The sequence below is a fragment of the Peromyscus maniculatus genome, chromosome 9 (genome assembly GCF_049852395.1).
Source record: "Peromyscus maniculatus bairdii isolate BWxNUB_F1_BW_parent chromosome 9, HU_Pman_BW_mat_3.1, whole genome shotgun sequence".
NCBI classification, from domain to species: Eukaryota; Metazoa; Chordata; class Mammalia; order Rodentia; family Cricetidae; genus Peromyscus; species Peromyscus maniculatus.
The window spans coordinates 39,842,541-39,870,179 of NC_134860.1; the positions used below are offsets into that span (position 1 = coordinate 39,842,541).

A 27,639-nucleotide genomic window follows, 5' to 3' on the forward strand; every position below is an offset into this window, starting at 1 on the left:
CTTTGACCTTGGCATTTTCTCGGTTCAGGCAGCAGGCTTGGGACCCACGTGTCGGGGCCTCTCCCCAGACCTCGGTGGTCCAGACCCTACACCACTCAAAACACACTTGGGCACACTCGTTCCTGAGCTCTTGCAGGGTCCTCCCGGGAAGAGCCCACAGGTCACGAACCTTTCAATTCGGTCGGTCCAAGTGGGTGGCCGGGAGTCGGGACCCCTGGTTCCCAGCCCCTTGGCGCAGAGGACCCGGTTCGGGCGGCTCCCGGGGCGGGGCGGGGCCGGCGGCGGAAGGCCCCTCCCCGGGGGCGGGGCGGGGGCCAGCGGGGTTGGGGGCGGGGCCGGCGGGCGGGCGGGCGCGGGGGTGTCCCTCCCTCCCTCGCTCTCTCCGGTAAAGTCTCGCGGTGCTGCCGGGCTCAGCCCCGTCTCCTCCTCTTGCTCCCTCGGCCGGGCGGCGGTGACTGTGCACCGACGTCGGCGCGGGCTGTACCGCCGCGTCCGCCCGCCCGCCCGCCCGCCAGTATGGCCACCACCGCCACCTGCACCCGCTTCACCGACGACTACCAGCTTTTCGAGGAGCTCGGCAAGTACGGCCCACCCGCCTCACGCGGCGGCCCCCCACCCTAGCCCAGGCACCCGGGCGCTATGCGGCTTCTCGCCCCGCCCCCCCGGCCCTGCACCGGCCGCTGCAGCGCCCCCTCGACCCGCCCCACCCCCAGCTTTTCCCGCGTGCTGCCTCGGGGCGCCTCGGCCCTGGGTTCCCTGTCCCGCAGCCCCCTCCGCGCCCTGCAGCAGCTGCCGGGCTGCTGCACCCGGCGCTGCTGCTGCTGCTGCCGCCGCGGGAACTGCAGCCCCGGGACTGCTCCCGGGCGCCTTCCAGCCCCGCCCCTCCCGCACCCTTCAGACGCTCCCCTCGCCTCGTCCCCGCCTGCCAGCTGCCCCCTCCCTCTACTCTGCACCGGGTCCCCAGTTCCCACGCACCTGGTTCTCGGGACCCTCCCCAGCCCTGCAGCTCCAGCCCCGCTGCGGCGCTCGGGTGTGGGGAGATGTTTAGTGCCGGGCCCCGCCCCCCGCTAGTGCCGATTCCAGGATCCCAGCCTCGCTGCTGGGCAGTGCTGCGGCACCCCCGGCCCCTCCCCCCACCCCTGCAGTGGTCCCGGGAGCCGTGCGCCGCAGCCGCAGCATCCCCCTCCCCTCCGCACTGAACTGGTCGCCGCCGCCGCCGCCACCGCAGCCCGGGTCCCCGCCACCCCCACCCGCGGTGCGGAGCCTGGCCACTGCAGCCCCCGCTCTGCCCGCCCCCCCTAGATATTTCCAGAGCCCGAGATCGCAGCCCATTGGACGGGTCACGTAGAGGGAAATAGCATGGGGAAGGGGAGTTACTGCTGTCAGACTCAGAACTGTCCCTCTTCTGTTACCCTGTGGTCCGCTGAGCCCGGAGTGGGTTTAAGCCAGTTTAGCGGGTCTTGGGCCTCACTTTGTCCCAGGCTTAAGGGGAATTTCTCAGGAAATCCTACTTTCTGTTCAATCTCCCCTTCCCCTATCCTCAGTTATTTCTGCTGAGAGAGAGAACAAGGTCTCTCAGTTCCCTTGCTCTCCCGGTTGCCTTTGCTGGGACCGCAAGGCCGTCGGTGAGATGCAGCAGGTGTTGTATTTGAAGCATCGCCCACCAGCTCCTGGTGGACAGTCTGAGGTTGGGGCTGGAACTTGATGACATGGTGGGAGCCGGGTGGTACTCCACCCACATCTGTGTAGTGCGGTGGGGTGGCGTTATCATGGTGTTAGCCGTTGGTTGTCACTACAAGTCTGGTGGTGGGGGGAGCATCATCGCTGCCCTCATCTGAAGTCTGTCTCTGTCACTTTGGTTGGCTCCGTGTCCCAGTTCTTTCCCCTTCTCCCTTCAGGGGTGCCTTCTCAGTGGTCCGAAGGTGTGTGAAGAAAACGTCGACGCAGGAATATGCAGCGAAAATCATCAATACCAAGAAGTTGTCAGCCCGAGGTGAGTGCTCCCTATCTGTCCCTCACCTTGAGGATCCTTCCAGAGATGTGACTTCTGCAGAGGCCCTAGGAGTTGGGGGAGTATGTGTTTTAGCACTTGGAGATTAGTTGGAATTTCGAGGTGGGTGGATTTTGAAGCCAGACAGGGAGGTGTGAGGGAATTGGAAATGCTCAGGGAGGAGGAAAAAAAAGAAAGAGTAAGCGATGATGCAGATGGCTGGACTGGTCCCCAAAGGGTTGAGGAAGTTCAGGTTCTCAGTGGTGCATCGGTGGTAGGTGGTATGGAATGAAAAGCTCTTAATTTAGGGTACTTAGGGCCCCTCTCTTTAGGGCAGAGATGGCCACTGCAGGCCTGTACTAGGCCTTGTGCCCCCATGGTGACTTAGGCTGGAATGCAGTAAATGAGCAGTTCTGATGAATCCAGTCTCCCCTGCCCACCAGGCGGCGGAACAGACTCCCAAGGGAAGGGAATCTGTAAACATCAGGGGAGGCTGCTACTGGCGAGGGCGGGCTTCTGGGGAACAAATCCCGCCAGATGAACTTGATTGCTTTTTTGATCAAATTACGAAGTTGGTGGTGAAGCAGCAGATGTAGTCTGCCCTGAGCAGAGGGTGCCGATGCCTCCATGGTCTAGAAACCCCAGCGGTCTGGTGGGAGCGGAGCCGAAATGTCTCAGTGTGCGAGGAGCCTCGGTGTGCGAGGACCCTCAGTGTGCGAGGAGCCTCGTGTGTGAGGGTCTCCCGAGTGCCTAGGACTGGGAGGCCAGGGCCTGTCTGTAACACTTCGAATGTACAGCTCTGGAGCCGGTGTTGGGTGCTCGCCAAGCTTACCTCATCTGATAGGTGTAGACCCAGCGGCGTGTGAAGTGTGAGGTGACTGGTTAATACAGAGGTCAGGTCCTGGAGAGCTTCAGGGTGCCGCATGGGAACGAAGGTTATACGACGATACAGAGAAAGGAATTAAGGCTGGGCAGTAGGGTGCCCATAAATATATGAGGAGCCAGGACAGATGCCCCGGGGAAGATGTGGTCTTTGGCCAATAATGACGTGACTATCACTAGGGCAAGATAATAGATGTCCCAAATACCCAGAAGCTCTGAAATTCCACAGAGATGACAGTGGGCTTCTGTTGTGTTGGTAGCTGTTCTGGGACCTGTTCCACGGGGCTGTCTGCCTCCTGGCCTGGGTGTCTCTCCCTATTCCTATTACCAAGGCTTGTTTTGTTGTCTCCCACCCGGCTCCATTTCCTGTCTCTTACTGTTCTTGTACATTGGCTGTAAAGTTGACTTGTTTATTTTCTTTCCATCGGGTACCTTGAGTCCAAGGCAGTGGTTGTCATAGAGATATGTGGGTGGTCAGATGCCCTCCTCCTGTGGGATGGGGGGACAACAGTAGTCGGGTTCTCTGGCAGCCATGCTCTGACTAAGAATGGAAGGTGCAGGCAGGAGTGAGTTGGAGATGGGTATCTCCCTGTGCCCACACAGCCCAGCCCAGCCGTATCAGAAGTGGGGCTGATATCTGGTGTCTCCAGGCGATGCGCAGTGGTTTGCTGTGCTCATTACTGGTGTCCTCTGGTCCAGGGGCCGGGGAGCTGGAAATTAGGGATCTGAAGACAGTTGGTTCCGGTGACTGTGGAGCTCCCAACCTGAGGCTTTCGTTTCCTGCTGTTTCTGCACCCACCCAAACTTCCTAAGCTGTGGGATCGCGTCCTTTTCCTCCCTTGTCTCCTTTCTACCTTATCTCATCTTTCTAAACTGGTATCTTGGTGTTCTTCTTTCCCTTCCTGAACCGGATGAGATTTAATTTCTCTGCTTTTCTTTTCAACTTGAGAATTCTTGAATAAGATCGTGTGTATCAGGGCAACAACACCCCCACTCAAGAGGTGGTTATGCCAAGACTGAGGCTTTGGCTTGTGTACCAGGTTAACTTTGGGACAGAGGCTGTGGCGGCTGGTGGATGTGCTCAGACGCCAAAAAGAGGGGTCAGGAATGTAGAGGTGCCATTGCTATTTGGAGGTGGGAGTGTGGGAGGATGTGCTCTTCTTAGAGATGGTATGCTGGTCTGTGGGTGTTGCCACAGGGGTTGGGTCAAGGTCCACACTGGGCTGGCACCCATGGGGTTCGGGAGTGAAAACCATGGCTTCCTTGTGGCCTCTCAGTTTACGCTGTATATTTTATAAAGGTGCTGTCGCTGGGGCTGGGTTTCAGTCGCTGCTGTCTGTCTGTCTAGGGCTCCGCAGGTGTTGGATTTCTGTGTTTGGGAATGTCATTGCCCACTAGGGTCACCTATGTGAAGGTCTGAAGAGGCTCTGCTGTGTTAGCTGGGAGTCCTTGATGACTTGCTTCCTTCCTGGTTGGCTGTTTTTTTCTTTTCTTTGCTGCAGACTGGAAGGGAAGAAAGGGTAAAGGCCGCTTTTTCTTGTTGTCCATAATGAGGCGGCCCAAGAGGTGAGAGAGAGAGCGAGAGCGAGAGAGCGAGAGAGCGAGAGAGCGAGAGAGCGAGAGAGCGAGAGAGCGAGAGAGAGAGAGAGAGAGAGAGAGAGAGAGAGAGAGAACTTAGTCCTCTGGGGTGTCAAATCTGGACAGGAAGCTTTTTTGTGGGCTGTGCTTTCTTGTCGTTGTGGCCTCTGAAGCCAACCTTGGTGGCTGAGTTGCCAGGTAGGATGCTTATACAGGTGTGCGTTGAGCATTGTTGTGTTTTTTTTTTATCTGCAGGCCTGTCCACGAAGGTACTGAAAGTCATGTAACACCATTGTTTCTGCGTCAGTGCAGTGATAGGTAGGGAGTTGGGACTCTTACAGGAACCCATGGTTCTAAGCTTAGCTCTACTAGGCTGAAGGAGGCATTTAAAATAGCCTTGGATTCAGGATCTAGTGGGCCAGGTGATGGCAATGATAAATCGTTATTTTAAGATTTAAGAGCACCCCCCCCAAAGAGCCTGAGCCCTTATGTCTTTTTTTTATTTTTAAATCTTCATATTCCCTTCTTATCTTTATTCATATGCATACAGATTTTCACCTCGTGGAGTATAACATTTCATATCCTGCTCTCTTTGCTCATACCCAAAGCAGTTTCCCCAGATTGCTCTGGTTGAAGGGCAAGTGGTCCTTTCTGATTTCTGTGTAGCTTAGGATTTATCCTTGGAGCATCATAAGAAACTCTGCATCTGGATTATTTATCTGGATTCCAGATCCTTCGACTGAAATGGACACTGGAGTTATGCCCTTGGCCTTACGGGAGATGCTACCAGAAGCAGTGTTATGAAATCTGTTACAGCATTTGCTATATTTATTTATTTATCTGTCTGTCTGGGTGTTCCATGTGAAGACATTTTCTGTTGAAACCATGTATAAGAAAAGCCATCCTCTTCATGAGGACCTGGGAGGTGAGGGGAAACGCCTTTTCTTTCTCTTTGATTTTATGTCGGCAGGCACCTGATACACACTGAGCGTGTACACATAAAATGAATTAAGAGGGTTAGATAACCAGTCGAGGTTGCTTTTTGGTTTTGGCTCCCGGGAGAGTCAGGTTGCTGGAGCCCTTGGAGCCTGGTGCTGGCTTGGGTCTCCCCTTTTTGACCCAGGGAGCCAGGTTGCTCTGGAGAAGAGAGATGAGGATAAAGACTTGTGTAGCTTGTGATTCCTCCTTCCTTGTCTTTAGTGGGCTTAGAGGACCACTTCTGGGACTTTCTAAGTAGCAACTTTCTGCTTCAGTGCCAGTGAATCTCACTTTTGAGTCCTGGTTCAAATGGCAGCTTCCTGGCTTCTGTCCACAGACATGCTGCTCTAAGAGGCCTGGGTGTCACCCCAGAGTCTGCATTTTTAACTCATGCTTTAGGTAGTCCATGAGCCACTTTTTAAGAAACCAGTAGAGGGCTGGGGAGATGGCCCAGTGGTTAAGAGCACGGCCTGCTTTTCCAGAAGACCCAGGTTCAGTTCCCAGCAACCACATGGCAGCTCACAACTGTCTATAACTCCAGTTGCAGGGAATCCGGCACCCTTACATACATGCAGACCAAACACCAATGCACATTAAAAAAAAAAAAAAATCAGTAGCTCCTGGTCGAGGTGACACACACCGTTATTCCCAGTACTCTAGAGACTGAGATAGGGTGATTGCCACAAGTTTAAGGCCAGCCTGGGATACACAGTCAGACCCTGTCTCAAACAAAAAAGACAAACCCACAAAACAGCAGCAGCAGCAGCAGCAATCATCCTTGCTGTCTCCTGGGATTCACCAGGCACACCTTAGCCCAGGCAGGCGGTGTCTCAGGTGGTCTGTGCTGTCATGCGGCCATCTGTGTGCGTGAGCTGATCTGTGATTGAGGCCTCATTCGGTATCCCCTGTTTGGGGTGTCATTTTTTGTCTGAGTCTATGGCAGGCTGGGTGGCTGATGTTGTGGTATGTTGGCCACCAGAAGGGTAAAGGCTGTCCCTTTCTGGGTCCAGCTGGCCCTGGGGACTGAAATGGGATCCCCTTGAATGGTGCCAGCTGAAAGTCCCCACCCCCTTGGTGTTGGCCTGAGTAGCCTCCATGACATTTGTGTCCCTGTGGTGTCTCCAAGTAAGACTCTCCTGTTAGGGAGCTGGGGAAGTGAGGGGGCGAGAAGTCAGGGTGATGCCGCGAGGGAAGAGGGGTGGCCGCTGGAAGGGACCCTGCTGCGGGGGAGCTGCGGGACCTGAGGACAGAGTTTAAGGAGGGGCTGTGTGAAGACACACTTTTCACCTGAGGATAAAATAGGCAGGTTTCTAGAAACCAAAGAAAGGGTCCCCTGCGTATATGTGACGGAACTCTCCGACTTCTTCCCGGCCGCGCACCGGGACAGGGTAGAGGTCCGTCCTCTGTGCCAAGGCTTCTACTTGGCTCCTTTCATTCCGACAGTCATGATGAGAGATGTGGAACTTAGCTACACAGAACAGGGACCTGTCACCTTGTCCTACCCACTGCCCCAGAAGGAACTGGGGTGCTGTTTTGGGTGGGGATGGAGGTTAAAATGTGTCCCGTTCTGTAGAAGACCCTGATTTTCTTCAGCTGTTTGCTCTCCTGTCCTTGTCAGAAGCTGTGTTGAAACCTTCGGGGTGACTGACCGGCCCCGTTCTTTGCGAGGCTGGAGACAGGGAAGGGGGGGCTTGCTGTCAGCAGCCCCTACCCCCCACCTCTGTGCTTGCTACTTTCTGAACAGCTTTGGCGGGTGGACAAGGGCTGATGCCATGGGTGCCAAAAGGGTGGTGACAGGAAGAGATGGGTACTTTGCACCTCTTGAGTGCCTCTGTAGAGGTCCTTTGTCACCTGCACATAGCCAGGCAGATGTATCCTTGTGGAAACCAAGACAGAAAAGGTTTGTTCTGGGCTTTAGACATATACATAGTTTTGTGGATGCTCTGACCCCGGTGTCTCCAGACAGTATGGTCTTCGAATCCCCTTGAGCTATCTCTTCTTTCCCCTGCCCGACTCCATCTTTCTTCTTTCTTAAGACAATTCTCATGTAGCCCAGGCGGGCCTCGAACTTACTGTGCAGCTGAGGATGACCTTGAGCTCCTGATCTTCCTACCTCCACCTCCCAAGTGCTAGGGTTATATCCCGTCAAACACAGGTTCTCGTCCTTCGTTGTGATGAATTGTGGTGTCATTCCATGGCTCCCCCATCTAACACCCCTCCAAGCCCAACAGAAACAAATCTCCCCTATTGCCTCAGCCTTCTGTACCCACATTTTTTGGGGGGTACTCTGGGGGCATTTCTAGCCACTCCACACACGCATACATCATTCCTACTTCGTGGGCCTATCACCATCAGCGGCAGCAGATTCCCATCTGCTCCCCTCTTCTCCTCCCTCTCTTTCCCCTCCCCCCCCCTTGCTGCTGCCCTGGGAGGAGCTATTTTTAGGGGCTGCTTCCTGGGATGTTTTACTTGGGGCTGGTTACCATGAAGGAAATGTCACCAAAACAGTGGGCAAAGGCTAGGGGCACCCATTGTGGGCATGGAGCTGACCCCGTTTGGGTCCTTAAAAGTAGCCAGAGGTCCACAGTTGCCTTCTTGGGGCTTGCTAGCGACCCCATGGGGATTTTCTCCGCCCAAGCTGGTTTGGAGCTTGAACTTTAGGGCGCGTCTTGGTGCCTCTTGTCTTTCTCCTCTTAGCCTTTTCTTGTCTTGAGAGCCAGAGGCCACGGTGAGGCTCAGGGCTTTGTCTGATTGGAACTGTTCAAGTTAGAGGTGAAGGCAGGGTATTTGTATGTGTGCTACGTAAGGGACTGAACCTCATGGGCATATTTCAGGCCCTGTGCCCCTGTATTCACAAGTATTAGCAAGTTCCAGGTATTTGGTTGTGAGGGAACTAGACTTTGTGTTTACTCAGTAGACGGGTGTTGCTTCTAAGTGGAGATTCTTTGCACCTTCAAAGAGGAAGGGCCCTGGCATCGTGGTGTCAGGGGCAGGTCAGTGGGATTGTGGCTTGGGAGTCTTACTCAGGGTTGGGGCTGTTTGTAAGCAGCAGGGGAAGGTGGATTGTGACCCGTGCTCTCCTTGTTACTGCTCCTCGGGACGCCCGAGGAGTCAGAGCAGTTTCGGCTGTTTGTGAAGGGCAGGTGGGGGCACTCAGCGAGGCCACCTCCGTTCTGTGTCACAAATCAGTGGGGCTGCTGGGGCCTTCTCACACTGATGTTGAGGTCACAGACTCAGATGTTCAGAATACCCTTTGAAAAGGGAAAGATGTCATTGAGATTGGAACTCAGGAAGAGTCCTTATAGCCACAGTGTAACCAACCATGTGTCCTTTCCGACTTACAGAGGGTTGTATGGTGTTGTGTTTGTTTCTGAGACAGAGTTTTCTCTGTGTAGGCCTTGCTGTCCTGGAACTCATTCTGTAGACCAGGCTGGCCTCGAACTCAGGGTTGTGTGTCTGTGTGACAACAGAACTCTTACCTGAAGCTAGGGCTGGCTTTGTGGTTTTAGAGAAATGTTGTTAAGTCAGTGTGCAGGTCCTTGGCAGGGCCACGGGGACTCAGTGGCGTGTGCGCCCTGTCCTCCAGTCCTTGAGAAGTGAAGGCAGATGTATTGGAAGTAGGCTTCTCTTGTGCTGGAAGGAAGAGGCAGTTGTGGGTTCTTTGTACCATCTGGTAACTCGTTTCTGCCTCCCTTGTTCTATCTGGTCACTCCTTGCTGCTGCCCCTGGCTGTGAAACCGTGGTGTCCTAAACCAAGTCCTGAAGCACCTGGGCAGAAGGAGGAGAGGTGGCCTTTCCAGGGATCCTTGTTTCCCAGGCCTGGCTCTGCCCGAGATAGGCCGTAGGGGGAGGCCCAGGCGGGGCCAGGAGGGCTGGAACAGGCTCCTAATAAGGCTGCTTCTGCTTTCTGATCCTGATGCCACCTCTGCTGTTAAGGGGGAAAAGCCTTGCCAGAGGGCTGTCTGTGGTTGTAGCTGGGCTGAAGGCCCACAGGGTGGGTCTCCATGGCAATAGCACACTGGCGGGCAGGAAGTGGCCCTGTGCAAAGCGGGAAGTGGCTGTTGTCAGACAGGAAGGGGGGCTGGGCTGTGTGGTGGGAGGAGCCCTGTAGAAAGGTGGGTGAGAGGAGGGTCAGCTGGGGAAGGTCCCAGTTACTCCAGAGCAGACCCTGAGAAAAGGGAGGAGAGGCCTCTGTGGCAGGAGTGCCTGCTGGTCTGTCCTTTCCTTGAGATGCCAAGCCTAGGCCTAGTCCCATGGAGCCAGCAAACTCAATGACTTTAATGTTGAGGATGCTGCGTCCAAGAAGGGTGCTCTACAAATCATCCTCTCTTCCTGCTCGTGTAGAACACCTTTTTTTTTTTTTTCCTCATCAGTCCTGAGGAGGAGACTATAAAACAGGAGGTCTGGGGAGAAAGAGATGGGACATAGCCACCGGAGAGGCCAGGCCGTGCGTGGTGGAGAGTGTGGCGGGCAGAAACCACACGGCTCGCTGAACAGAGAGCTTCGGGATGGCAGGACGCCAGCTCCAGCAAGACTGAGGAAGAGGAGGCATCCTGTGGTCAAGCACTCCCTGGGGTCTCTCTCTCTGTGCCCCTCTTGTTTGTCTTCATCTGCAGGCTGTGGACCTGCACGGGCTTCACCTCCAGATGGCAAAGGAGGGTCTCACGGGAACCCTAAGAATAAGGCAAAGGGCTCAGTTGGTGGGTTTCAGGTGCAGTGTCTGCCCAGGTAGAGGGGAGAGCGGGTCCCTGTCTCCTGTTATCCTCAGCACATGTGTGTGAGTGCATGGTGTCGGGAGAGGGCTCCGTAAAGTGCCCGCTCTGCAGGTGTGAGGATGAGTTCGTGTCTTCAGGAACTCAGGGCAATGCTGAGTTGGGGTGGTGGCCCACCTGTAATTCTAGCCCAGAAGATGGAGATAGGGGATCCCTAGAGCAAGCTGGCTAGCAAGACTAGCCAAACCTACAAGCTTTGGAAGATTTAATCCGTAGATTCTACTTTAGCAAATAATAAGAGTGGTCTGTGGGCTGTGGCGCATGCATTTAATCCCAGCACTCAGGAGGCAGAGGCAGGTGGATCTCTGAGTTCGGGCCAACCTGGTCTATAGAGCGAGTTCTAGGACAGCCAGAGATACACAGAGATATCCTGTCTCAAAACAAACAAAAAAGTGGCTTAATCTCAGACCTTCATATGCTTGTTCACACATACCCATTCACATGCAGACACACACACACACACACACACACACACACACACACACACACACACACGAAAAATGCAAAGGGGGCAGAGAAAAGAAAAGCATTGGGCATGTGCCAGTACAAGAGACCTTGTCCTCTTTACCGCCAGCCCCTTGAAAAGAGGCTCTTGCTGTGTGCCAGACCTTGTTCTAAGTACACTGCCATCTTGCCTCGTTTAACCTTTAGGCATTGCTGTTCCTGTTCTGGAGGTTTGAAGCCACAGGCTGGGCTTGTGGCTCAGTTGGCAGAGTGCATACTTAGCATGCACTGGGTGCTAGATCAGATCCCAGGCACGTAAGTGAGGTGTGGTCATACCTACAATGCCAGTACCCAAGAGGCAGGAGCAAGGGGATCAGAAGGTCAAGTTTGGGTTACATACCAAGTTCAAGCGCAACCTGCCTCACCAAAAATAATAAATAAATAAATGGATGGATAGATGGGGTTGGAGAGATGACTCAGTAGTTAAGAGCACTGGCTGCTTTCCAGAGGACCCCGGCTCAATTCCCAACACCCACATGGCAGCTCACAACTGTGTAACTCCAATTTCAGGGGACCTGACACCCGTGACAAAACACCAATGCATATAAAATAACAATAAATTTTAAAAAAGATTTAAAAATAAATGGATGGGTGGATGACGCTCCTCCCAAAGGTGAGTGACTGGCTCGCTTGCCTCCTTGGGGTCTTAATGAAATGTCATCATCTTGCCGAGGTGCCTCCTGTTAACTCTCTTCCTTCTCTGCTCTGTTTTTTCTGCATAGCACGCACTTTAGCGTCTACTATCCTGCCCCATAGCATGGCGACTCCGTGAGGGTAGGGATTTCTGAGCGGTTGGTTCATTGTTTTTCAGCATTCAGGGCAGTGTCTCTCAGGGTGAAGACCTCAAGGAATATTTTCAGAAGGCATGAATGAGGCCCAGGCGCATTTAATAACTTGGTGGAGTGGCAGCCCTTCCAAAACCAATGTGTTAATTGCTCTACCTTGTGGCTTAGACTCAGAGCAAAGACCAGAGCACGGCTCTGGGGTTCCAAGAAGATACGAGCCTTGCCAGGAGGCTGAGGCTTGGCTTCCCGGAGTCAGGCTTGAACTAAGCGGTAAGAGGAGTCCTCTGGACCTTGGGCAAGCCCCTTCAAGGAGCTCCGAGACTTGTCTTCTCTCTCTGCTCTGAGTCACTGGTAAAGCCGGTGCCCATCCTTATTTTTAGTGCTGATGCTGTCTGTTGGGAGGGCTGTAACCATTAGCCAGTAAGAGACTTAAGAGAGGAGATAAACATTAATCTTCCGGGCCGTCCCTCAGCCGCCACCTCCACATTGCAAGATGCTCTTCTCCCACCCCTGCCCCAAGAGCTGTGGGTCAAGGGTGGTGAGGTGAGTGGTCAGAGATGGGGTGGGTGGGTCTGCCGCTGGCACAGCTGCCTTGCTTGATGCCTTGGTCTCAAGACCAGGGCTGGGAGAGAAATGTGGGTTTTCCCTGTCAGAGGGCCAGATATGGGAAGAGCAAGCCTACCACCCCGTCAAACAGGTTTATTGCTGCCTTCTGGACTGTTCTTGTTGGTGGAAGTCTCCAGCCACATGTTGTGTCTGGACCAAGGGATACCAGGAAATGTTGGGAATTGGGAGTTATCCAGGGTTCTCCTGGCTAAATCCTGGTCATGGCCGTGCTGAACCTGAAGATGGGAAGAAAGGCCTGACCCAGATCTTGGGCAGCTGGGATGGATTAGCTGAGTCGCAGGAACTAATCTCAGCCTGTCCTCACCACTTTTCACAAAGCTGAGCTGTTGCTAGAGGAAAGGTTTAGGACAAAGCTAAGGATGATTGGAAAACAATGTAAGGGAATTCCTGCTAGTCTGTCATCGTTGCATTATCTCAGAATAACAGGCCAGCATTTGATTCTTTTCCTCCTGTTGAACCTTAAGTTATTTAACATCTCTGGACCTTAGTTTTACCATGTATACAGTTGGAGTAATCAGGCTGGGCATGGTGGCACATAACTTTGATCCCAGCACCCGGGAGGCAGAGACAGAGGCCAATCTCTTGAGTTCCAGGCCAGCCTGGTCTACAGAGTGAGTTCCAAGACAGCCAGGGTTACACAGAGAAACCTTGTCTCAAAAAACCAAAAATAAATAAATAAAAAGGGATTACTCCCTACCTGGTAGGACCATTGAAGTGGTTATAGGACACTTTAAAGAAATACTCCTGTCCAGAGTGGAGGTAAGATGGGGAGAAACCCCTCAGCTGTAGATGTAGCAGGTATGAGTTCAGTCCCCAGCGACGCATAAGCCGTACATGGTAGTGCACAAGGATTAGGGGCTCAAGGTCATCATCTACATAGTGAGTTTGGGGTTAGCCTGGGCTACATAAGGCTCTGCCTCAAAAAACAGATGTAGAGGGATTTCTTATCTTCAAGAGTTGGATTGGATTGGATTTTGTTCCCCCAAACCTGGGAGTCTTCAGTTGATACTCTGACTTTTTTCCATTCTGTCATGGCATAGCAGTGGCGGGAGGGGTCTGAGCCACACCGCCTTCATCAGCTTTCTGACTGTGGTACTTCGGCCGGTGACTCTCTCTCTTCTTAAGTCTCTGTTTCCTTATTGATGTAGTGGAACAGAAGAGATCCCTGCTTTACAGAGTTTCTGTGAGGGTGAACTGTTGAGAATCCCTGACTCTGCATGGCATGCGGTGAAGCTTAGGAAGAGGGAGTTATTACTGCTGCTGTTACTGCTGGGTTCTTACTGAGACAGACCTGTTTACATAAAGACCTCTAGCAAGTACAACTCCAAATCCTGAACCCTCTTGGAAGAGCTTATGGCCAAAAGATAGCAGCTGTGATGCATGATGTGAGAAGTCTGAGAGATGCAGTGGGGGATGAGGAGATGTTCTGAGAGAAGAAATCGCACCCTCCCAGGAAGAGGGGGGAAGACCTTGCGCAAGTGCGGCTCTGGCCAAACTCCAGCAGGTAGCAGTAGGAGGCTGAGCGGGGAGACTTGTAGGCCTCCCTGCTCGGAGCATCTCTCTGCATCCTGGAGCCCTGCCTTCCTGTGGAAGGAGTCGGCCTACCCAGCTCACCTGGATCTGAAGACTCAACAGATTGTGGTCATTTTCTCAAAACGGTAGTCTTAAGGTCTGAGTGTGGAGAAGCCAAATCCCACAGCAGCAGGTAGCCAAGAAGAGAAGCAAGATTTGTGTCCTACTTTCTCTTTCTGTAAAACGGGCATCATAGTTGTGCCAATCTCTTATGGTTGTGTTAGGGATAAAAGAAAACGTGTCTCGCTTGCATAGTGAACCTTTAATCAGGTCCAGCTGTTACTGCTGTTGTCTTATTTCTAAAATATGTTCCGTTACATTTATTTGTGTGTATGCACACATGCATGTATATGTGCATGGCATAGCATTCGAGTGTGATTGTGGATGAGAGAATAATTGTAGGAGTTGGTTCTCTCCCTCTACTGTGTGGGTTCCAGGGATCCAACTCAGGTCATCAAACTTGGCGGCAAGAGCTCTTGCCCACTGAGCCGTCCACAGACCCTGTAATTGGTGTTATTTTAATCCATCCTTACCTCCGTCACCCACATCACCGTCGTCAGCATCACTATGTTTCAAGGTTGCTAGAAGGACCACATAAGAGAATTCACATAGAACTTCTAGCATAGTGACTGCTATGTGTCAGACTCAGTTTACCTTAGCTTAGTCTTCCTGTGTCCTTGGTTTGGCTCTCCAGTTGCAGTTACCTGTGGTCAGCTGTGATCCAAATTTCTGGAAGATTCCAGAAATAAGCAATTAATAAATTTTAAATTGCATGTTGTCTGAGTAACACGATAAAATTTCTTGCCATCCTGCTCCATCCCACTCAGGACATGACTCATCCACAGATCCACACAGTGTAAGCTACTTGTCCGTTAGTCACTTAGTAGCCTTCTTGCTTATCAGATTATCAACTGTTACAATACCTCAATGCCCCCCTCCCCATTTGAGATGGGGTCCCTTCAACTTCTTCTGTCTCTACCTCTGCAGTATTGGGATTACAGGTGTTCACCAGCACCTGTTTTGGTTATGATTTTTGTTTGTTCATTTTTTTTTTAATGCTAAGATTTGAACCTAGGACCTAGTACTTGCTAGGACAAGTTCTGTTTCAATGAACTATATTCCCCAGTCCTTGGGTTTTGAGTCTCAGTATGTAGCCTAGGCTGGCCTTGAACTGGTAGCCTTCCTGCCTCTACTTCCTGAGCACAGGATTAGCACAGGTATGGGCCACCATACCTGCCTTTGCAGGGCTTTTATGTAGTGTTCGGTACTATCTGGAATTTCAGGTACATCAGCTGAGGGTGTTGAAATACCCGAACCTCCCCCCAGATGAGGGAAATCTGTTGTTACTCAGAACAAGAATTCGCTATATAGACCAGGCTGGCTTTGAACTCGGACATCGGCCTGCCTCTGTCTCTCGAATGCTGAGACATTCACCCCTCCACCCCCAAATTCTTAACACCGTAGCTCAATGAATATCTGTTGTAGAGGATGGAGACCAAGGTTTAGCTAAAGGCCTAGATTTAAATTCTGGTGTGCTGCTCGCTGGTTTAAGGTGTTTAACCTCTCCACTCCCATTTCCTCATCAGGAAGAGGTCGTCGCTAAACTGTCTGCAGATGTGCTGTGACTTGCTGGGTTCACTTAGCAAATGGCCAGAAACGCCTGGTTGGTGCCCAGGAATTAAAGGAGTATGACTAGCCAGGTAACCAGAGCTGGGGTGGACGGCTAATGACTTTTGTTTTCTTTCTCCTCCTTCCAGATCATCAGAAACTAGAGCGAGAAGCCCGGATATGCCGACTTCTGAAACATCCGAACATTGGTGAGTGTCCAGCAGAGTCTTGGAGTGTTTCATAGAAGGCAGGGAGAACAGAGGTTGGCCGTGTGTGTGTGTGTGTGTGTGTGTGTGTGTGTGTGTGTGTGTGTGTGTGTGTGTGTGTGTGTGTGTGTGTAGAGTTACCTCTGGGCATGGACCTTCACCTGGTGTCTTCTTGTCTGAGTAGGATGGAGGGATTCTGTGTGTCAGAATTGTAGGGCTCTCTTGTTTAGAGATCTGAGTGTCTCCTTGGCTGTGGTGCCGTCTCAGGGCTGGGATGTGAGCCTTTTGAATATGTTTCAGACTCTTTTCTCCTTCTGCCTTTGGGCTGCAGTCCAGAGTTCTCAGTGTGTGAGGTTCCGGCTCACCAGTCTGCCAGAGTCCCTCACCAGAGGCCGTCCGTGGCCGTCATGAAAGGCTCAGGATTTTGTTCCTGAACCTCAAAGAGTTTTGTCCTTGTTGCGGTGTCCTGCACACTCTGGGGGTTTCCATGGTACTCCTGTTTGTTCCCCAGAGCCAGGAAAGCAAACTGCCTGTCTGCCTGCCTGGCCTCTCTGGAGAAGGAACGGTAAGAGATGAGGAAGGAGAAAAACTTGAGAGGATCTCTCCCCGCTCCCACCCTGCCTGGGGTACAAGAGGACATTGTTGGTTGTTCTAAAGCCCGAGGAGGCTCGCCTGCCATAGCCCACTCTGGCTCCGTTTTACATTGTTCAGCTGAAATAGTCCTTGCCAAAAGTGTTGGCCTTGATCTGCAGCTCCTTACACAAGGGGCAGAAACTGGGTTGGCTGCAGCGTTGACTTGAGGCAGGGAGCATCTCCTAGGTTTTCCTGAAATCCCTGAGTCATCACAAAAGATAACACGTGTTCTCCTCAGGCATGGCCTAAATATCAAGGCTCCCACAGTGCCCCAACACTGCCTTCTTAGCTCTCGGAGGCTAGGCCTGAGAGGTGACTTGCTGAAGAGGCTTCATGCTGCCTCCAGAGCTAGCCAGTCTCTGGCTTCCCAGATCTCAGGGATCCGAGTGAGCTTTTATGTGGAGGAGCTGAGGTCAAGCTCCAGCCCACTGGAAGAGGAGCAGCGCTGAGGTAACCAGAACTCCAAACATGCAGGGCTTTATAGATCACAATCAGCAACTTGGATTACACCGGAAGCTGATTGGCATGACCAGTGCTCTGCTCCACCGGGTACACTGTGTGCCACACCACCAGCGCCCCTTAGCCAGGAGTCTTGGCCTTAGAGCTGCTGTAGTTCCCGAGTAGCCTCCAAGGTTAGGCTTCTACCTGGAAAATACAGTGGGAACCAGTATGTCGCCTCGGAAAGCAGAGGGCATCAGAGAAGCGCCTAGAACAGTAGTCACAAGAAGAGGCTGTTTTATGTGGCTAGTTCAATGATATAAAAATATTACTGGCTAGTATTTAAAAATGAGATTTCACCGGACGGTGGCGGCGCACACCTTTAATCCCAGCACTTGGGAGGCAGAGGCAGGCAGATCTCTCTGTGAGTTAGAGGCCAGCCTGGTCTACAGAGTGAGTTCCAGGACAGCCAGAGCGACATGAAGAAACCCTGTCTTGAAAAACCAAAAAATAAAGTAAAGTAAAAATGAGATTTCACATTTTGAGAAAAAAAAAAAAAAAAAAGTCCATTTCTCTGCCTTTTGAACCAAAAGACTTGGCTCTGAAGCTCCTACCCCACCATTGAGAGAGAGGTAGCACACACCTTTAATCCCAGTACTTAGGAGGCAGAGGCAAGCGGATCTCTATGAGTTCGAGGCCAGGGTGGCCTAGGTCCATTGCCTGGGGGTGGGGGGGTGCACTTTGAGTTCTAGGCCTGTGGAGCTCTGTCCCAAGTCCCAAGACCAAACAAAGCTGCCTGCTAGCTCGGGCGGTGACTTCCCTTTGTGTTTCTTGTGATCAGCTCAGATAGCAATGATGAATTGGGTAGAGGAGGCTGACTTTTGCTTCATCTGTGACATGATGGGGTTGACCATGAAAAGGTGAGGGTATAATAACAGTTGACAAATCGGCAAGAAGGGCAAAAGCAGGGCCTAACCTAGAAAATGTCTAGCCTTTTATTATTTATAGAAATAAGTATATATAGTTCGTGACCTCTTAGACTTCCTGTGGTTTGGTACCCCCCTCCTTTTCTACGCTTTGCTTAGAATAAAGGCAGAGGGATGGACCATACATTTCCATGTGTCTTCACTATTGGTAAGCTGTAAAACCCAGGAAAGGCAAGCATGGTATAGTCACTTTGATATCAGATTGCCAGAAACTGCCTTCACTTTTTATGGCTCTTTGTGTGTCCTGAGGGATGTATTGGTCTGAGGACCAGTTCCAGGCTTAAGGGTAGGCAGAAAGAAGGGCAAGCCAGGACTGTGTTCTGAGAGCATTGTCTGGCTGGATTCTCTGGCTTTTGGTGGGAACCAGGACTCCTGGAGATGTGGCTGAGCTCTGGGTCCAGGAGGCAAGGGTTGCCATGGATCCAAACCTGGCTTGTGGCTAGAGAGGAGACAGAGTGTGCCCTTAATTCACTGTTCCCCTCTCTACTGCTGTGTCCTTTAAAGCTGTGGCCCCTTTGGTTCTGGCCTTTTAAACTCCATCCCAAAGGGTGACAAGAAGCTGACTACCCAGTAGCCTCGCACAATTGAAAAAGCTGAGAGTAGAGAGCAGATCTTCAAGCTCTGGCTGTTGTCAGACTTGGTAGCATTGAAATTCATGAGTATTTGGTGCAAAGAGCCAGGCAATCCCGGTTTTTCCCCTAGTACATATTCTGTGCTGAGTTAAGACTCTGTTAGTAGAGTGAACCCTAATGTAATCTGTGGGTTTTGGGTAATGATGTGTCATTGTAGGTCCGTCAGCGATAACAAATCCTGGTGTGGGATGTTCAGTGTGGACAATCTGTGCATGGGAGTCGGGGGTATATGAACCTTCTGTTCAGTTTTGCTATGAACTCAACACTGTTATAAAAAAAAATAGAGTTAATTAAAAACAAGCGAACACAATGCCTGTTGGGTGTAAGCTGCATGCTGAACTCAGCGTGCTGGGAGAGTGGCTAGCTGTGGGGAGTTAGCAGAGAAGCTGGCTAGTGCTGATGATAGTCTGAAGTCTGAATGGAGTGCGTGCTACCTCTGATCTCCTCGCTCCGCTCTGAATCCCTCTAATGAATAGACGCTGTCTTCTCTCGTGCTGAGCTGCTCCAGCGTTTGTGGTTTAAAGCAGCACTTCTCAAACTTTTATGTGCTTATGAATCAGCCAGGGATCGTGTCAAAACTCAGATCCTGGATAAGTAGGTCTGCGGGGAGGAGCTGAGATTTCTCCTAGCTTCAAGGTCTCCAGGTGATGTTCATGCTTTGGTCTGTAGTCCATCCTTGGAGAAGCCCAGGTTTATGACTTGGGTTTACTGGGTTTGGATTCCTGAGTTCCTATTTAGAAGCTATGACCCTAACAAATTATTTAACCCATATATGCCAGCCTGCTTTGTCCTTGCATCCATTCATGGAGTTGGCAGAGGGAGAGCACAGACATGCAAGTAGAGATTCTGAATCCCAGCTCCCCCACCCCTGCCCCAGCTCAGCTGTTAATTCTTCAAGCCTGGCTGCAGTAAACCTTGGGCCCAGGACCCATTCAGCTGATAGTAAATGTAGCAAGAGCAATTGCAAAGAAAAAAAGTAACTTGAGTTGTGACTGACCTTGTCCTAAATCTTCCCCCATGTTGGGAGGGCCAGACCTGTCACAGCTGGTCTTTGGGGCACAAACTTAGTTCTGTCTGAGATATCTGTAGTAACAGCCCCATTCCCACTGTGTTATTAAGAACATTTGAAAAGCATACCTCATTTTATTTTTAAATTGGTGTGTGTGCATGCATGCATGGGCAGGATGTGAATACAGGTGTCAAGAAACTTGAGGCATTGGATCTCCTGGAGAGGGAGTGTATAGGCAGTTGTGAGCTGCCCAGTGTGGATGTGAGAGCCAAACCCAGGTCCTCTGCAAGAGAAGTATGCACTCTTAATTCCTGGGCCATTTTTCTAGCCCCAGTTAGAGACATTTTTTGTTGGTTGGTTGGTTGGTTGGTTTTGTTTTTTCAAGACAGGATTTCTCTGTGTTTCAGCTCTGGTTGTCCTGGAACTCACTTTGTAGACCAGGCTGTCCTCACCAAGATCCTCCTGCCTCTGCCTCCTGAGTGCTGGGACTAAAGGTGTGCCCCCACCACTGCCCAGCTCAGTTGTAGATATTTTTTACTAAGATACTTTTTCAGTGTTTTGTTGTTATTGTTTTGAAAAAACTTTTGTGTTTTTTCTCTGGCATTTGTTGGCTGTTTTTTGAAGAATTGGAAATAGCCACTCATAGAATTTGGGTTGTAGATTTCTTGGTCCATGAGAGTGTAAAATGTTGAGTAAAACTTATTAGATCTGTTCCTTTTCCCACTGATTTTAGATATTAGTAATTGGGTTTATTGCTGAAGGGTAGTCATGATTGTTTCTTCTCCCAGATCGTCCTGACTGGAGTCTTGGTTTGGTCTTCTTGGTCTGTGTGTCTCATGATGACTGTGAAATGGCCTGGACATCAGATGGCTTTGTTCCATGTGTCCTTAGTCCCATTTATGTGACTAGTTACGTATTTGTGTAACTGCTAGTTAAAGCCTGTTGTCTTCTCTATAATGGCAGAGCCTGGCTCCTTCTCTTCTCAGCCATATTGCAACACTGTCTGCTTTATGGTAGCTTCCTAATGAATACGTTAAGCCAATTGGAATGGCCAGAGCTGGCAGGGACAGAGTGGAGCTCCTTTACTTACCTAAGAGGATGGACACAATGATTCATTGTCGTTCTGTGATGTTAGTTTGCCAAGTCAGTTACTTCAAGTTCTGCTGTGTGGTGTGGCTTTGAACTGTTTTCCTTTGGAGCTTGTTTCTTCTCCCTTCAGGGAGGGGTGTCATAAGGAGTCGTCCGACAGGGTTAAAGTGAGAATTCAGTAAAATACTGTCATAAAATACTTGACATGGGCCGGGAATGCAGCTCAGTTGGTACAGTGCTTGCTAAGCATGGATAAGACCCTGGGTCCAGTCCCCTGCACCGAATAATCCAGCTGCATGCCTCTAGTCCCAGCACTCAGGAGGAGGAGAAGGATCACAAGTTCAAGGTTGTCTCTCAGCTACATAGTGAGCTCAAGGCTTGCCTTGGTTACATAGACACTGTCTCAAAAAAAGTAACCCAGTGATTGGCACATAGGAATAGCTTAATTAAATTTTAGTCATTTTAATTTTAATCATCAAGAATCAACTGTGCTTAACATGGCACAGTTACTTTTCTCTTCCTTGTCCTTGGTTTCCTGTTAATTTTCTTTACCAGTTAAAAAGAAAAAAGATAGAAGTCCCATTCAGAGCCCCTTGCCTTAGCATGCTGGGTGTCTTGCTTGGAGCTTACAGCAGAACCTTTGGGGCTGGGTGGCCAGGAAGGATTAGTTTTCTGCTCCTCTGCTAATCCCCACCCACCTGCACGCTGTGTGTGGCCTTCCTGGAGAAGGGCAAAGGCCCGGTGTCTGCGCCTTTGGCCCGGTTCTCAGGCCTGCAGTGCTGCGGGGCTGGGCGGTGGAGTATTGAGAGGAGGTTGTCCAGGTGAGTTCAGCCTCAGGGCTCCAGGCCAAGCCCAGCAGGACGGGACACCTGGGCTCCCCTTGGGAGTGGTTGATTGTTAGCATCCTAGGTGCTGTCCTGGCAGCTCAGCGTCTCGATGCTGTTTGTCAGCTCCCTAATGAAGCTGGTCTTTGGCTTCTGGGACAGCTGATTTCCAGGGGATTATTTGTATTACACACTTTAATGCTTTTTAATAGCAAATTTTTAATTAAATGGAAAGTCCTTTTGGAAGCAAGGGAGCAGCCACAGCAGGACTCAGGATGAGGCACTGGCTGAGACCAGAGAAGTGATTGGGGGTGGGGGGTGGGGTGGGAGGGCAGCAGGGGACCTAACTGTGGTTCCCTCCGCCCTAAAAGCCCTCCCTGTCATCTGGCAGCCTCTGAGTCCTCAAGTGAGGAGAAAGGGAGTGTGGTTGACGGTCAGTACCTTGTGGCACCTGGGTTTGTTTTCTGGCTGATTTTGCGTCTTCAGTCACAGGGACATAGGAAGTGCAGCCTTTAGGAGATAGATGCTTTGGCTCTGGAGCGGGCAGCAGCGTAGGCCTGCCAAGGAAGCGACACCATGATTGTTTTCTGCCCAGCACTTTCCAAACTGTTGCTCTGGTGTCGTTCCTGAAATGCCCTGGAAGGTATTCCTGTGACTGCTAAGCTTGGAGCAGAGGTCAAAGGCATGATGGGAGCCCTTTGACGCCAAAAGCTCCCTATAGGAAGAGTCTGGGTGAGGGAGGGACAAGAGCATCCACGCAGGCAGCCACAGCAAGTTCTGTTTGCATTAGAGTGATGCTCAGGAGTTGGCGTTTAACCCAGGGCTGGCTGCGTAGGCAGAAACCAGAGAGGAACCTCAGAAGACATCAGGTTAGTCTTTTGCCCAAGAGCTATAGAGGCAGGCATCGAGAAGGAATTGTGCTAGCCAGCCATTCTTTGCACTTGGAGAACTGCCTACTCTACCTGCTGCTCGATCTCTCTCTCTCTCTCTCTCTGACCCATCTATGGTCCTGTTGTAGGGACATTGTGAGCACTCTCTCCTTGGCTCTGGTGCTCTGCTGCCTGGTGTGTGGGCTGGCCCACGTTTCTTATAGGCTGTAGTTGAGTGGACTAGCTTTTGGAGTCTGAGACCAGTTAGTAATTATTTAACCTTTGCCGAGAAATCTGAAGTCTGAGCCCCTGTGGTTTTCTCTAAATGGAAGTAGCAGTCATCTCAGGGTAGTGCCATAAGCTCCTCGAACACTCTGTCCCTCCTAAATGCCATCACCTAGCCTAGGATCTGGCATACTGTATTGCTCAAAAGAAGCCTATAGTAGTATATGACATAAATCTACCCCAAGGCTGGCACATAGTATACATTCGATAAATAGTTATTTGTGATTGGGCATGTTGGTACATGCCTGTCGTCCTAGTATTTCAGACAACAGGGTAGGATTGCCACAAGTTTCAGGCCAACTAGGCTACATAGCAAGACCCTATCTCAAAAATAAATAAGGGCTGAGCGTAGCAGCTTATCACTCCCTTAATCCTAAAACTGAGAAGGTAGGCAGATCTCAGTTAGTTTGAGGCCAGGCTAGTCTACCATCATGAGTTCTAGGTCAGTCAGGGCTATATAGTGAGACTGTCTCAAAAATAAAGGAGGGGAGAGGAACAGAAGATATGGCTTAGTAGGTAGAGTGTTTGCCCAACATGATAAAGTCCTGAATTCCCCAGCACCACATTGTTGCTGGGGAGCTTCTCTCCAGATCCCACCAAGCCCCAAAGTCTCACAATCCACGTATAAAATAATCACTCAGACGCTTATATTACTTATAAACTGTATGGCCGTGGCAGGCTTTTTGTTAACTGTTCTTATATCTTAAATTAACCCATTTTTATAAATTTATACCTTGTCACGTGGCTCATGGCTTACCGGCATCTTTGCATGCTGCTTGTCCTGGCAGTGGCTGGCAGTGTCTCCTCCTCCTCCTTTTTGTTTCCTCAATTTTCCTCTCTCCTTGTCCCGCCTATACTTTCTGCCTGGTCACTGGCCAGTGTTTTATTTATATAGAGCGATATCCACAGCACCACATTAATTAGGTATGGTGGCATATATCTTTAATTCTAGCATTTGAGAGGTAGAGGCAGGAGGATCAGGAGTTTGAGGTCATCCTTAACTGCATATTGAGTTTGAGGCTATAGATATAGACTCCGTCTCAAAACAGTCATTGTGTTGGTTGGAGTGTGTGTGTGGCCTGTTCCACGTGCCTTTCTGATGGGTTCTCCCTTTTCCCAAACCCTTTCATCCTCCTGCTTCTGTGTGTCCTCTGGACGAGCTCCTGGGCCTTTCTCTCTTGTCCATGTCTGTTCCTGTGCCTGTCTTAGGTCCACCTTCTGAGACTCAGCCCTCTAGGGAGAGTCTGGCTCTTCTCCTCTGACTGACTGAGCCATGAAGCTTGTCTCTCTTACTGTGGCTGTGTACCCCTGGCCTGGGGGGTACTAAGCACACTGCCCCTTTTTCTCTATAGCTTCTTCAAAAGCAAGCCCTGTCTGTGCGGCTGACAAGATGGGGCTGGGTGGGGTTGCTACAGAGAACAGGGTTTCTGAGTTCCTTTCTGCTAATCTCTGTTCCCATCTCCTCTCTTACAGTGCGTCTCCATGACAGTATTTCTGAAGAAGGGTTTCACTACCTCGTGTTTGACCTGTAAGTGCCACTTTCTGAGGGTATGGGGACCTTTCTCTCCAGCTGGCTGAAGATGAAAGCTTGGGAAAGGCTGGACTGGGTCTTTAGCCTCTGCTGAGGCTTCCTCTCCATTGCTTGAGGAAAAGGACTCAGGAAGTTTGTCGGGGGATGAGTGTGCTTGCCCAGAGCCGCTCCCCGCTCCGAGGTCTCCTTGTTCACGCACTGTCTCCTAGAGCATGAGCTCCAGGATGGCCTTGCTCTCTCCTTCCTGTTCTGTGCATAGCTGCTTTCTTGTTTCTTGGTGTGTTTTCCTTATTGGAGAAATGAAATAAGGACTCTTTGTAGTCCTTAAAAATTCTGGGAAGTTGGAGGTAGCTTCCATGACTGGTGAGCTGCGCCCCGTTGGTCTCTCTCTCTTTCACGCCGGCTGCTCTGTAGTCGCGAGCGTGGCTCTTTGCCTCCTGGAAAGCGCTGTCCCATGTTGTCAGCAGTTGAGTTTCCGCGTCTGTGGTCTCGATAGCCTTCCTCTTCAGCAGTAGGTCTGCCCCTGCACCGCCGTGTGACCTGTTCATACTGGTCTTGTGTAGAGCGGTGACTCTTGTGGGAGCTGGACTATTTTTCTTAGATCCCTCTGTCACTTTCTGAGTGCTAGTGATTCTGTTAGGTTATGGAAACAGCCGTCGAGAAGGAGGGAGAGCGACTGGACGTGTTCTGGGCTCCCCAAGTGCACAGGGATTTGGGGTGGCTCTAAAAGCGGTTTTTTGTTTTGTTGCTTTGTTTTGTTTTTTGTATGGCTGTTGCCTGTCGGATGCCAGAGTTGGCCAGTGGACCCTGCCTGCCCCCTGACCCTTTCCTCTGTCGATTACAGTGTTACCGGAGGGGAGTTGTTTGAAGACATCGTGGCCAGAGAGTACTACAGTGAGGCCGATGCCAGGTGAGAGATTGGGGTGCTTTGACTGGAACCCTTTGAGTTCAGGACTGGAGTAAGTCCTGGCTACTTTTTTAGGGGGAGGGGAAAGGGGTAGCATTGTGTTTTATTTGGATAGTCTTTGGACTCTTGTCTGGACTAGGGTTTGTAAAACTGTGGTAGGTAGGGCTGCATTCTGTGCATAGTATTAGAGGTTAAAATTCAGCACCCACAGATTAGTTTCTTTCAAAGCCTCTTCCTGGTCTCCTTTATCCTATTACCCCGGAATACCTTTTTTTTTTTTTTTTTTTTTTGCATTATTATGTACTCACAAGCATGCCCAGTGGTCCGCTCTGCACCTCTTCTTTCTTGGTGTGGACAGGGTCTCGACATAGGGAACTGGGGATTGGAGGTGGAGAAAGCATATTTGTCCTGAAGGATATGAAACCGGAAAGCTTCCCCGGGGGCTTTCAGCCCATGTCACCTGGTCACTTCCCCACCATGACCAGCGCGGGTCCCACGGCTCAGGCCCCAACTTTCCATCAAAGCCAGTGGCTCTTGGTGCGACACAGCACATCCGGTGCTGTTTGGGCTCCCTGGTCCACCTTTGCTCTTCCCCTTTACCGCCTGATTTTTGTTATCCTGCCTCCAGCTTATCTGCTCATGTGGTGGCCCAGGCTGCCTCTGGAGAGTGGGGGAGTGCAGCTTCCTCACGAATTTCTCAACCCTGAACAGCCGATGTTTGCTGATCAACTTCAGATGCCTCAGCCTGGGGAAAAATTCTCAAGTGGAGAGATGAATTCCAGTGCCAGCAGGGGAGGACCAGGCTGTGGGTGGGAGGAGGCGGTGATAGCTCAGGGAGCTGGGGGTGGGGGCGCTGTACAGTGGGCTTGGCCTGGCTCTGCTGGGACACTTCGCACTTTTGCCATTTTTGGCCAGAAGGCTCTCCCTGCTAGCCGGGCTCTGTTCTAATTATACATTTCTGTGGAGACTCGCCTCTGCAGCTCAGTCTTAAGGTTCCTTTGGCACGCTGTTGGGCTCTATGCTGTGGAGGCCCTGAGCCTCAGTGTCTGGGTCTGACAACATCCTTTGGCCCTTTGGCTCTCTTAGGCGGCTCAGTACCGGATTTCAGAGAAGCAGAACCTAAGTGCAGGCCACTCAGGCCCGCATGTCTGGATGTTCTGCAGGTCGGCCCTGCACACCTGGCGGAGGCTGGTGACTGGGCATACTCCAGCCTTCTTCAGCCTCAATGGTACTGACCTTTAGCACAGACAGTTGTTTGTAATGACAGTCTCTCCTATGCCTGAACAGAACTTAGAAGCATCTGAGCAGTCGATAACCCCCTTTCCAAGTTGTGCCAGCCAGAATTATTTCCAGACGTTGCCAAATGTCCCTTGGAGGGCACGCTCACCCCCACTTGGGAACTACTGCTCTAGAGTACTCACACCTGCTGCCAGGGATTTGACTGCAAGGCTGGCAGGAGAGTTGGCAAGGTGGACAGTCGGCGGGCGCTAAGAAACAGCAGCCGAATGTGATGGGAGCCAGATTGTCTTTTCCCGTGCAGAATTGTCAGAAATGCTCTGCAGACCCTACTGAGAGCCCTCCTAAACACATTATTTCCGGAGGGAATCTATGTGCTTGTCTTACCTCCCTGCTAGATGAGAAACTTTAGGACAGTTCACATGTTGGTAGTACAAGAAAACACTTTAAGAGTCACTCAGTAAGTGTTTGGATAGGTGAAGGCATGCACCATGCACCTATCCTTGTACTCTTCCCAAGGCAGCATAAAGTTCTTCCCTAAGGAAAAAGCTCACTTAGGAAAGAGAAGGAAGGGGGTTGGATGGTCTCACCTTTCGTAGGAATATTTAGTATCTTCCAGTATCTAGAGAACAAATTAGTTGTTTTGGACCTTTGCAGTCAAATTAAGCCATGGTAGACCTCAATTCCAGTCTCTGGAAAACTCACATAACCTTACCTGGGCCTCAGTTTCCCTTCCTGTGAAGTAAGTGTTGATGAGGAGAAAAGAGAACTCTTACATGGTGGCATGCTTCCATACTGCCAGCAGTCATGAGGCCAAGGTGGAAGGATCATGGATTCAAGGCCAGTCTGGGTCACATGGCAGGTCGCAGGTCAGCTTATACTACATAACAGGAAGACTCCCTCAAAATAGGAAAAGGAAAGGAAGAAAGAAAAAAAGGAAGCTTTAGACACTGTTGGTATTGTAAATTAGTATAGCCATTTTTGGAAAACAGTATGGATGTTTCTCAGAAAAACTAAAAATAGAGCTACCATATGATCCAGCAGTCCCACTACTGGGTAAATACCCAACAGAATTAAAATCAGTATGTTAAAGAAATAAATGTCTGTACGCCCACGTTCATTGCAGCATTATTCACAATAGCCAAGACAGGGAAACAACCTAAATGTCCATCAGCAGATGAATGGATTAAAAAAGGATAGTGTACACTGTTGAGCCTTTAAAAGGCCAGGAGATTCTGTCATTTATGGCAAGGTAGGTGAACCTGGAAGATGTTAGGCTGAGACAAGCCAGGCATAGGAAGACAGACAAATGCTGCGTGATCTTACTTCTATGTGGAATCTAAAAATGATGATCTCATAGAGGTGAAGAAGAATGGTGGTCAGCGGGAGCTGGAGTGGGTGAGGAGAGGACAGTTGCTGGCCAGGGAGGAGGAGATGGGTTCCCACATCTTCCTGTACAGGAGGTGACTGTAGTGAGTCATTTGGTTGGTTTGGTTTTTTGAGACAGGGTTTCTCTGTGTAGCCCTGGCTGTCCTGGAACTCTCTTTGTAGACCAGGCTGGCCTCAAGCTCTCAGAGATCCACCTGCCTCTGCCTCCCGAGTGCTGACGTTAAAGGCGTGCGCACCACCTATTCCTGGCAGTGTTTTAAAATGTATAAAAAAGGATTTTAAATGTTCTCACTAGAAAGAAGATCTGAA

The 27,639-nt window shown here is 50.8% G+C and overlaps 1 protein-coding gene across 35 annotated transcripts in view; it reads left to right on the forward strand.

Annotated features, from left to right (window-relative positions):
- Positions 1-392: 392 nt before the first annotated feature.
- Camk2g (calcium/calmodulin dependent protein kinase II gamma) overlaps positions 393-27,639 on the forward strand; it is a 60,295-nt gene continuing 33,048 nt past the window's right edge. For 16 of the 35 annotated variants that reach the window (XR_013042322.1, XM_042284661.2, XM_042284657.2 and 13 more), the window contains exons 1-5: positions 394-581; positions 1,899-1,993; positions 15,446-15,505; positions 23,741-23,795; positions 24,643-24,708. Coding sequence is in view for 30 of the 35 variants with exons in the window: in XM_042284661.2 (XP_042140595.1) it covers positions 517-581; positions 1,899-1,993; positions 15,446-15,505; positions 23,741-23,795; positions 24,643-24,708 (341 nt within the window). In the remaining 5 variants the exon portion in view is untranslated. Of the gene's footprint in view, positions 582-1,898; positions 1,994-9,801; positions 10,004-15,220; positions 15,352-15,445; positions 15,506-23,740; positions 23,796-24,642; positions 24,709-27,639 lie in introns of those variants that run through there. The other 19 variants (XR_013042320.1, XM_076544685.1, XM_076544692.1 and 16 more) reach the window with 8 other exon arrangements.